Consider the following 12,058-nt stretch of genomic DNA (forward strand, 5'->3'; position numbering starts at 1 on the left):
ACAAACTGGCCCTGTTTTACCTCCTCCCCCAGGTCTGGGTCTTTAACACTCCTTTCTCCACATGCATGCTAGCAATCTACGGGGGTCTGAGTTGATGTTGACGCTAACTCAGCCCTGGCACAGGACAGAGAGGGCAAGGGAGGATAAAGCAGTGGGGAGAGAAAGAAAGGTAAGATCTGAGACCACAGGATATTGGACGCTCCTGGTCCTTGGACCAGTGCCCTGTAACTGTCCATAGCAGTGCCTTATTGAGGGGAAAAAGAAGGGGACCTCTCTGGGAATTTTTCAAATAAGGGCCTCTCTAGAATTCTTTAGAACACAGTACTTTTTCAACTCACCAAGAGCGAGCTGAATTAGGACTTTTTGAAGGACTGCGGTGGGGGAGATTGGAGTAAATTGGAAAGTGAGGGATTTGGAGGAAAAGCTGGTTGGATGCTGGGGGGTTTGCATATGCAGGTTCAGGGGAGGGGGGCTGTCTGGACCTGGAACGGTGCATGAGACGGGGAAAGTGAGGTTTGACATTTGTTTGCAGGGGAAAAGAGGGCTAAATTAATTGTGCAGAACTGATGCTGCGCTGATGGGTGGGCGTGCCCTTAGCCGAAGTTCACCACGGGAAACTCAATACCTCGGGATATACACAACAGACCTAGGCTTCTCAGCCCCACCTCCAGGGCTTTTATAAACCTCAGCCCATCCCTACTTTTGCTGGAGGCAAAGCGGAGAGTGAGTATCAAACCTACTACAGATGCCCGTTTGGGGTGGGGTGCCGGAGGGTTCCTTTTTCCCCAGGGAAAAGATGTGTCCTCCCCCCAGTCCTGGAACTGAACTTTCAGGAAGTAACTTTGGGTCAGGGGGTGGGGAAACTAGTCCAGGAAGGGAATGAACTGGTTGGAGGAGTGTTAGATGGAAGTTAGGGAGGATTTGGAATTTCCCTTTTTCTCTCTCCTCTTTGAACCAAACTGTGGGGACCGTAAGAAGATTGTTAGTTCCTGCTTCCTACTCTGTAGCTTAAAAGATGGGAGGAGCCCGTAGCCTGGACCTATTACCGTTAGCTTAACTTTGGAACTGTCTGTATTTTGGAGAGGGTGCTTATCTTCCTGCCCTATTTCCCATGGGGCGGGTTTTGAAGGACACAGATTGTGGTGTGGAATACAGATTCTGGGTCCCTTAGTGGATGGAGTGGTAAGAGGGCATCTCTGAACTACCCTGACACCCCACCCCACCCCACTGCATTTTAAGGCATTTTAAATAACCCTGTGTATCTGGGTGCCAGATTCCAGACAGGCTGCCAGCCTGATTGCCCACAAAGGGAGATATCCCCTTCCCCATAAAAGAACCCCACAGGAAAGCTCCCCAGCCCGGGACTCCTCACAGAGATGAGAACAGATCTTCTCTTTCTAGAGTTCTAGAATATATAACACAGCTGGGGGAAGGAGTAAGTAATACCTGTGCAGTGTTCCTCCTAGAAGTTACTTTTGGATATTCCTTTCTCCTAACCAGCTTTAGATCCACTGTTAATTCAAGAACAAGCTTTCCCATCTTAGCCTACTTCATGGCTGCTGAGCCACTCACAGAGCTGGAGACAGCTATTGAGACAGTGGTGAAGACCTTCTTCACCTTTGCTGTTCGAGAGGGAAAGAAAGGCAGCCTCAGTGTCAATGAATTTAAGGATCTGGCCACTCAGCAGCTGCCTCACCTCCTCAAGGTAATTGGGATCCCAAGGGAACCTGGGAGGAGGCTGTGACAGAGAAAAGGTAGTTCCTGATGGGGGTGATGGGCTGCATGGATGTGATTTTGTAGGCCACTTTGTGGGTGTGGAAGTGTGTTTGTGAGTGTGATTGTGTTACAGCTTGTGCTCGCAATATATAACTCTGGAAGGCAATTGAACAAAGCAGTGTATGTGTTTGTTTTCTTGGCCTCTGCCCAGGGTGATCCCATGATTTCATACTAGACTGGAAGCTGTCTCCAAGGACATAGATTTGCAAATAGTCACTTAGGGAATGGTCGGGGCACAGGGAGTTTAAGTGACTTGCCTATGGTCACACAGCTAGTATGGGTCAGAATTGGGACTTGAGCCTTGATCCTTACATGCCATGTTGCTTCTTACTTAGGTTTGGATGAATGAAGTCTTGTGATTTTATGCAGTTGTCTTAGTGTGATGGAGTGTGAGCCCATGACTATCACTCCAATGAGATTTAACGCTGTGCATTAGCAAGACTTTTTTTTCTTCCTGACTAGACCATAAATTCTTTGAGAGTGGAAATTATGTCTTATATGTACTTTAAAAAATCTCCATATGGGGTAGAATGATGCTGGACATTTGGTAAGTACTCTATAAATACTTAAAATCCTAGAATGTTTGATCCAGAAAGAACCTTCATTATAATTTAATGCAAGTTTTTTATTTTATAGATGAGGACACAAGACACAAGTATTTTCCCAAGGCCATATAGCTAAATCTTAGAGATAGTATATCCCAAACAGAATTGTCTTTATAATATTCCTAACAGATGAGCCATCAAAACAGAATACTTGTTAATCAATAACCAACATTTATATGTAAGGTAATTTTTATATGTAATATAATTATAATATAATGTATGGCAGGCACTGGGCTAAGAATTGTCACATCTAGTGATAAGGAGCTCATTATTTTGAATTGCATTATAGAATTTAAAAAATTATAACATTTAAAAAAATGGACATTTTCACATATATAGTAGAAAAGAAAAAGAGAGTATTGTATATCACCACAGAATCTTAGTTTCAACTTATCTGTGCTATCTTTTTGCATCCTAATTATGTTAGACAACTTATTAGGTATTCTTCCTAGTCTCATCCATCATCTGTAATTTGATAGGCATGGTTTCTGTGTATCCAAGTTGTTTACAAAAAAAAAAATGAGCTGATGATGGGGCTGGAAACATGTTGATAGATAGTTTCTATACTGATATTGATCAATCAACAGTCTTTGGGCACAGCTGTTCAACTTACTGTCAATCTAACTAGTTCTCTTCTAGCATAAGGATGGCATAAGAGGTTTTATAAAATGCCTGTCTAGATGAAATCTGGGTTTCTTACATCATCCTCATTCCCCTGAGTTTAGTAACTGCTTAACAACAACAAAAAAATAGTAAGGTTAGGGGTGTGTGTGTTTTACTGGACTTATGATTTCAATAGTATAGAAATTCCCTCCTTCTTATAAGAAGGTACATAAGCAACTTTTCAACAATTTAATCTTAAAAAGTGACATGAGGCATTTTGAGGTTAAATGGCTTGCCTAAGGTCACGTAACAACCAATACATGTTAGAACAATTTGAATCCCCAACTGCAGATGTTGCTCTATTATAGTATGCAGGCATTTTTCTCAAAGATAGGGTTATTCCAAATGAAATAACAGACAACTATTTGAAAGAGAACATACATACACAGATACACAACTAGATGAAGTCAGGAAGACCTCAGAAACTTTCAAACCATGTAACCTTGGGCTACTGTTTGCCATGGGAGAAGGAAATGGTGAACCGTTCCAATATCTTTGCCAAAAAAACCCTAGACAGAGGTCTGTGGAATCACAAAGAGTTGCACTGAACTGAAACAACAACAACATACAAATATAGGTACTACAGAGACATATATGTTTACATATGTGTATTTATATTTACACATATATTTGTGTGTTTATGCATATATATTTATCTCAGGTAGGAAGGAAGAAAAAGAATGTGGTGAGGATATCTTTAAAATTTTTAAATCTTCTTTTTCTCAATTACATTTAGAAACAATTTTAACATTCTTTTTAAAATTAAATTTTGGATTCCAAATTCCTTCCCATAATCCCTTCTTACAGAGAAAGTAAGCAATTAGAGATTAAACATATGCAATTATATAAAATATATTTCCATATTAGTTATATTATGGTAAAACCCACAGACTCTCTTTTCCAAAAAACATCCAAAAAATAAAGTTAAAAAAAAAAGTATGCTTCAATCTGCTGTCAGACTTCATCAGTTCTTTCTCTGGAGGTGGATAGCATTTTTCATCATGATTCCTTCAGAATTGTCTTAAATCTTTGTGTTGTTGAGAATAGTCAAATCACTTATAGTTGATCATCTTACGATATTGCTGTTATTGTGTACCATGTTCTCCTAATCCTGCTCACTTTACTTTGGATCATTTCATGTAAGACTTTCCAGGTTTTTCTGAAACCCTCCTGCTTATTGTTTCTTCTTTTTTTCCCCCTCAATAGTATTTTATTTCCCCAAATATGTATGAAGATAGTTTTCAACATTCATTTTTGTAAGATTTTGTGTTCCAAATTTTTTCTCACTCCCTTCCTTACCTCCTCTTTCCTCGAGACAGGAAGCAATCTGATATAGGTTAATATACGTACAATTCTTTTAAACACATTTCCATATTTGTCATGTTGTTCAAGAAAAATCAGACCAAAAGTGGAAAAAAACCATAAGAAAGAAAGAGGGGAAAAAAAGTGAAAATATTATGTTTTGATCCATATTCAGTTTACATTTTTCTCCCTCTGGAGGGGGATTGCATTTCCTATTTCATCTCTATTGGAATTGTTTTGGTTCACTTCCAAATTGGCTGAACTTCCAATTGGAATTGATGAGAAGAGCTAAGTCTATCATAGTTGACATAATAACATAATCTTTGATGTTATTGTGCCCAATGTTCTGCTTCAGTTTATTTCATTCAGCATCAGTGCATGTTAAGTCTTTTCAGGGTTTTCTGAAATCAGTCTGTTCATTATTTTTTATAGAATAATAATATAACACTACATTGATATATCATAATTTATTTATATGTCATAATTTACATTTGATGGGCATCCACTCAATTTCTAATTTCTTGCCTGCTACAAATATTTTTGCACATGTGGGTTCTTTTCCCTCCTTTATGATCTTTTGGATATAGACCCAATAGTGACACTACTAGGTCAAAGGGTATGCACAGTTTTATAGTCTTTGGGGAATAGTTCTAAATTGCTCTTCAGAATGGCTAGATCATTTCACAACTCATTTAATTAATGTTTCAGTTTTCCCACATTCCCTCCAACATTTATCATTATTTTTTCTTTTCATCTTAGCCTATTTTATAGATGTGACATAGTATCTCTGAGTTATTTTAATTTGCATTTCTCTATCAATAGTGATTTAGCTGCTCATAATTTTTTATAGCATGATAGTATTCAATTTTAATCATGTATTACAATTTGTTCAGCCATTTGTCAATTAATGGGCCTTCCCTCAATTTCCAATTCTTTGCCAGTAGAGATGCTATTAAGGTTTTATTCCTTTTTTAAAAATCTCTTTGGAATACAGACCTAGTAGTGGTATTAATGTGTCATAGAGTGTGCACAATTTGGTAGCCTTTTGGGCATAGTCCTAAATTGCTCTCCAGAATGGTTGAATCAGTTCACAACTCCATTAATAGTATATAATGTCCCAATTTTCTCACATCCCTTCCAATATTTGTTATTTTTTCCTGGTTATATTAACCAATCTGATAGATATAAGGTGGTACCTCAGAGTTGTTTTAATTTTCATTTCTCTAATCAATAAAGGTATATATGCATGTATGTATATATCTATCTGTCTTTGATTGAAAACTGTTTGTTCTATTTAACATATATTGGATTACTTGCCATCTAGGGGAGGGAGTGGTGGAGGAAGGGAAAGAAAATTTGGAACACAAGGTTTTGCTAAGGTCAATGTTGAAAAATTATCCATGCATATGTTTTGAAAACAAAAAAAACTAATAAAAAAAAAGAGTAAAAAAGAAAACTTGATAGAATCTGAAAAAAAAAAAAACTTTTGTTCATATCCTTTGACCATTTATCCATTGGAGAATAGCTTATATTTTTATAAATTTGACTCAGTTGTCTATATATTTGAGAGATGAGGCCTTTCTCAGAGAAACTTGCTATAAATCTTCCCTTCTTCCCCTCCCCCCAGTTTTATGCTTTCCTTCTAATCTTGGCTGAATTTCTTTGCTTGTGCAAAACCTTTTTAATTTAATGTAAACAAAATCATCCATTTTACATCCCATATGTATCTCTATCTCTTCTTTGGTCACAAATTCTTCCCTTAACTATAGATCTGACAAGTAGACTGTTCCAAGATCCCCTAATTTATTCATGATATCAGCCTTTATGTCTAAATCATATATCTGTTGTGACCTTATTCATTCTCCCTTCAATCAGTCCTCATCTTTCCCCCTTTCTCTTATTGCTTTCTCCTCCTACTTTCCTATAGGGTAAAATAGGTTTCTATACCTCACTGAGTGTGCATATTATTCCCTCCTTGAGCCAATTCCAATGAAAGAAGAGTTCCAGTATTCTTCCCCTACCTTTTCCATCTTCTCTTCCATTGTAAAAGCCTTTTTTTTGTGTGTGTCTTTTTTATTTGAGATAGTTTATCCCATTTTACTTTTCTCTTGCCCCTTCTCTCAGTGCATTCCTCTTTTTCACTCCTTAAATCTTTTTGTATCATTTAATCATATTTAACTCACACCTGCACTCTCTATGTATACTTCTAATTTCCCTAATAAAGAGAAAGTATCATCTTTCCATGTAGGAATGTAAATCATTTAACTTTATTGAATCCCGTATGATCAGTTGTTTGTTATTCCAGTGAGATATTTCACATTTTTTTCTATTTTTCATTCTTTTGATTTTGTTTATTTATTTTTTTTTTGATGTCTCTTAGAATCATTAGCTTTCATTTGCCCAATTCTAGTTTTTATGGAATTATTTCCGTCAATGAGCTTTTGTACTTACTCTTCCATTTGGCCAATTCTACTTTAAAAGAAATTATTCTATTCAGTGCATTTTTTTTTTTTGCCTCTTTTCTAATTTGTTCTATTCTGCTTTTTAAAGTATTTTTTTCTTCAGTATTTTTGCCCCTCTGATACTAATCTGTGGGTTCTTTTTTCATGATTTTCTTGCATCAGTTCCATTTCTTTCCCCAATTTTTCCTCTACCTGTCTTATTTGACTTTTAAAATCCTTTTAAAACTCTTTCAGGAATTCTTTTTGGGTTTCATACCAATTTACATTTTTTTTGAGGCTCTAAATATATCTTCTTTTAAGTTTGGGTTTTGATCTTCCCTGTCACCACAGTAACTTTCTATGGTTGGGTTTTTGTTGTTATCGTTGTTGTTGTTTGCTCATTTTCCCAGTCTACTTCTTGACTTTAACTCTATGTTAAAATGAGACTTTGTTCCTGGGGGAGAGAGGGCACTATCCTGAATTTCAGTCTTTTCTTGACTCTGCTCTCAGAGATAGTTCTTGGAGTTTATAAATTTTTAGTTCTTCTAAAATGATGTGATTTAAGGTAAGATATGGTCACTGCTCTCCTGGCTTGTGCTCCAGTTTGTGAGCACCACAAGCATTCTTTCCCACCTTCGAATGGTGAATAGAGAATCCCTGGCTCTCCTGTACCTCCAAGCTCCGGTGTGCTAGTGCTTCTAGCCATCCAAGACTCTTCCAAGTTGGCTCTGCCATAAATGCTATTTTGATCCTCATTTTACACTTAAGGAGTCTGAGGCAAACAGAGGTGTTAAGTGGCTTACTTAAAACATATCCAGCTAAGCAATGTCCAAAACAGAATTTAAACTCAGATTGATTTGATTGAAAGCTATTCACTGGCTTGAATGAGAACAAGAGAAATGGCCATTTATAGATGACCTTCTCAAGGAGTTTAAGAACACAAAAGAGAGGAGAGAAATGGAACTATAGTTAGGAGAGATAGATGGATCAAGATGGTTGGGGTTATTTTGAGGATGGTAAAGACATAATCGTGTTTATTGGCATCAGGGAAGGAACTAATAGGAAGCGACTGAAGATTAGTGTGAGAACAGAAGTGATAGAGGGAAATATCTGTTGGGGGGGACAGAATAGAATTGGATCACTTGAACATTTGAACTTTGGCAAGCAGAACCACTTTTTTTATGTGAGACAAAAGTAAAGGAGGAGATAGCAGGGAAAGGTATCTGAGTAATATATGATGAGGACGAGAGAAGAGAGAACTCAAATTTTTCAGTGAAATAATAATAAAGGTTAACATTTCTATAGCATTTTTATATTTATCTCATTTGATGCTTGCAATCCTGTGAAGTAGCTGCTTGTAATTATACTTATTTCATAGATGAGAAAACTGAGTCACAGTTACTCAGAAAACTAAGTAAGTGTCTGAAACAGGATTTGAATTCAGATCTTTTTGATTCCCAAGTCATAGCTTTATCCACTGTACAACTAGCTATCCCTGGCTAGCTACAAGGACAGGGTTTTTAATTAAGAGGATAGAGGAAAGGGAATCCTTAGAAAGTTTGGGGAGCAATGAAAAGATTTGGCAAAAGTTGATGTGGGATTTAATTGTGAAGATATAAAAAGATTATTTTGTTACAGTCAGGCCCCAGTTGATATTATGTAATGTTAATTTTTAGTGAACCCAGTCAATATGGTTTCTTGATTTTTCTGTAGATTTCTGCAGTAGCACTAGAATAGGAGCAAAAGCAGAGGTGGGAATAATCTTACCATGCTTTGTAGGGTATGTTCAGCAGTATGTCAAGAGGCAAGGGAGTTGAATAATATAGAATTGAATTATTTCACCCAAAAGGTTAAAATAGGAAAGAATACAATTAGTATAGGAGAGATGGCCTGGGAAAGAACTGAGAGGTAGAAGAACTTGGAAGTCATGGTGAGAATAAAGAAAAGGTTTGGGGGGTTCCTAAGACAAAATAAAAGACAGAATCACAAAATATAATTTAAAAAAAGGTATTTCAGAGTTCATGAACAAAGAAGTGGAATAGTTGTGGATGATGGCAAGATGAAAAGTTTGACCATCTTTGGATAAATCTGAGGTGTAATGTAGAAATAGGTTGTAGAATAGATTAACTGAGAATTTAGAGTATTTAAGGAAATATCAATATGTATATTCAAGTTCCTTAGTATGAGGGCAGGAATTGGGGAGGAGGGAGACCAAACATCAATGACTAAATTCTTTGAGGAAGGAAAGACAGTATCCTGGGGAAAGGTAGATTATAGCTACCAAAATCTTACTTGGGTCATAAATATGAACTGAATAAGCTTCAAGGGAAGAGAGGAGAATGTATTGAGTGATGTTGGTAGAGGAAGAGTCTGAATGTGGCAATGGAGAGAAAAGAATATTCCAACTCCCTACTATGACTAATAACTACAGTTATGAGTGAAAATTTAACCATTGTTAAGAGAGGTTGCTAGGGTTGCTGTGTTATCAGAAGGGAGCCAGGTCTCAGAGTACAAGAAGATGGAGGGAGTGAAAAAGGAAGTGATTTAAGATAAAAGTGGATTTGTTAATTATGGAGCAGGCATACCAGATAGCACAGTGGAAGGATTGGGTAGATCTGAAGTGGGACATTGGAGGGATTGGGTTAACAGAGACTGGGAATAGAGACTCCAGAGTTGTACAGTGATAGCAAGGCTTTCAAAATCCCAGAGACAGAGAGTATTACAAAATGAAAGTATGTTAATAATTAAGGAAGGAGTTCAGGCAGAATACCAGTGATTGGAGACATGATTCCACAAAATGCAACATTGTTCAACTCTCCTCTTTGTTACAGTAGCACATGTTTTCTGAGCCCTGATTTGATACATTGATCTTCCAAAACTCTTCCTATGGGTCAAGATTATTTTGGACAGAGTCCAAGGATAGGCACACATTTGCATTGGCTGTCCTGTTTTGTCATTGTCTTGATGCCCTAACATTTGGTAACAGAATGACCAAGGTCTAAAGTCCTTTTCCTTTTCTATTCTCTGTCCTCACTTTCCCCCATCCCCACCTTTTCCTCTCATTTTCTCTAATTTGGAGGTTTTTTTTTTAAAACCTTTTTAGTGTCTTGGGCTCCTTTGGAGATCCCTTTGGGGATCTAGTGAAACAAATTCTGTGAAAATATATTTACCAGAATATTAAAACAAAACAGTACAAAGCAAAAGCTCACAGATTCGAAATCCCTGCCTATTAGTGGGTTAGAAAGAACACTGTGTTAGGGGTCTGAATCTAGCCCTGTCATTAGCAAGTCCTTTCTTTCTGGTCCTCAGCATCCTCATCTTTAAATTAAGAATATTTCAATGGATGACTTCTAAAGTCCCTTCTAGTTCTTAATCTGTGATCTTCCTTTCCAAACACAATTGAGCCAGAACAAACCTATTCAGCTCAAAGTATCTTCCCCTTTCCTTTTTTTTTTTTTTTTTTGCTTTTCTGAGCTAATTTGTCCAGAGTCAACTTTATATTTTTAAATATAGTGTTATATGATAAACAATATACATATAATATGATTTATATAGAAATTAGTTATTTCATATAATAAATGTATATAATACATAATTATACATACACATAAAATACTGAGAACATCTAGGTGGTATAGGAGTCAGGGAGACTCATCTTCCTGAGTTCCATTCTGGCCTTAGATAGTTCCTAATTGTGTGACCCTGAATAAGTTAGTCAACTCTGTTTGCCTCAATTTCCCCATTTGTAAAATAAGCTGGAGAAGTAAATGGCAAACTACTCTAATATCTTTGCCAAGAAAGCCCCAAATGGAGTTAAAAAGAGTTGGACCTAGCTGAGAAACATTCAAGCAACAATAAATGCTGATCTAGGGCCCACCTTCTTAAATTGTGGGTCATCACTGAGTGGGGTCTTATAACTGAATGTGGGGATCGTGAAATTATGTTATCAATGAATGGAAACATTTCTCAGGTGAAAAGAAGTTGAGAATGGAAAAAATTGAGAATCCCTGATCTATGGGTATAGAATTCTCTCAGGATAAACAAGGACCTGGAGAAATTTTAGAGCAAGATAAGGGGAAATGAAGTCTATTTTTATGCCCTAACAATGCATAAATAGTAATTATTTATTTACTTATTTATTTTTGCTGAGCAATTGGGGTTAAGTGACTTGCTCAGAGTCACACAGCTAGGAAGTGGAAAGTGTCCGAGACTAGATTTGAACTCAGGTCCTCCTGACTTCAGAACTGGTGCTCTATCCACTGCACCATGTTGCTTCCCCTATAAGTAGTATTTTTGATACGTAATTTCATATTTAATATTTATGAGGAAAAATATTAACATTGGGAATTTCCTGCAAAAAATCCTGTTCCCCATCTCTGAGAATACTAAGCTTTTTTAGAACTCAGTCTGGGAAGCTTTGGACTGGGAAAAACCGTTGTTTTGGTTCTGCCATTCTATAAAGGTTCCATTTTCTCTCCCCTAAGGCTTCTTCTTTGCCCCTCCCCACACACCTTCTCTGTTTCCATAGGATGTGGGCTCCCTGGATGAGAAGATGAAGAGTTTGGATGTGAATCAGGATTCTGAGCTCAAGTTCCATGAATACTGGAGGCTTATTGGGGAACTGGCTAAGGAGATGAAGAAAGAAAAAGCTGCAGAAATTCGGAAGAAGTGAAGCTGATGAAGGGAGGTTTGGGTGGGGAGTAGGGGAAGGCAGCGTGGCTGTCCCTGCTGTCCCCCTAATAAAGTTGTCTTGAAATACAAGTCTGCTTTTTCTTGCTCCTCCCAGATTCTTCATACATTCCTTCTGGGGCTCAGGAAAGGGTGCTGGACCTGAGGCAGAGTGACACATTGTACTGTAAGGTTTACCAAGGACAGTCATCACAATTACTCTGTCAATCAGGCAGACATTCCATTTCAGAGTTGAAGAAACTGAGGTCAGGATGTCAAGTGATACCCATAAAAGGCCTGGATTGCGTACAGTACAGCTAGGAAGTGGGCCTGTGATTTCATCAGTATTGGAAACTCTGAGGAAACTTTATAGCTTGGGAGAGTCACCTTGACTGGGGTCACATAGCCTGTTGGCTTCCAAGGTAACTTCCACCAGATCTTCTTGTCTTCAAGGCCATCTCTTTATTCACTACACAATGCTTCCTCTTGCATTGACTAAAGTATCATCCAATAAATGTTTGTTGAGTGAATGAATGGCCAGTAGTAATGCAACTCAGGAGGAAGGGGCAAGGGAGGCAGGGAGAGTCTCTGGGAGGCTTGGCT

The 12,058-nt window shown here is 37.5% G+C and overlaps 1 protein-coding gene across 3 annotated transcripts; it reads left to right on the forward strand.

Annotated features, from left to right (window-relative positions):
• Nucleotides 1-32: 32 nt before the first annotated feature.
• Nucleotides 33-11,548, forward strand: S100A13 (S100 calcium binding protein A13). 3 transcript variants are annotated; one of them, XM_051994027.1, is made up of 4 exons: nt 33-169; nt 533-723; nt 1,501-1,705; nt 11,316-11,548. In XM_051994027.1, the coding sequence occupies exons 3-4, from the start codon at nt 1,553-1,555 to the stop codon at nt 11,457-11,459; spliced, it is 297 nt and encodes a 98-aa protein (XP_051849987.1). In that variant the 5' UTR covers nt 33-169; nt 533-723; nt 1,501-1,552; the 3' UTR covers nt 11,460-11,548. The 3 variants fall into 3 exon arrangements, with proteins under 3 accessions (XP_051849987.1, XP_051849988.1, XP_051849986.1); XM_051994028.1 differs by lacking the exons at nt 33-169; nt 533-723 and adding an exon at nt 879-981; XM_051994026.1 differs by lacking the exons at nt 33-169; nt 533-723 and adding an exon at nt 1,070-1,182.
• Nucleotides 11,549-12,058: the final 510 nt, after the last annotated feature.

Source organism: Antechinus flavipes, chromosome 4 (genome assembly GCF_016432865.1).
Source record: "Antechinus flavipes isolate AdamAnt ecotype Samford, QLD, Australia chromosome 4, AdamAnt_v2, whole genome shotgun sequence".
Lineage (NCBI taxonomy): Eukaryota > Metazoa > Chordata > Mammalia > Dasyuromorphia > Dasyuridae > Antechinus > Antechinus flavipes.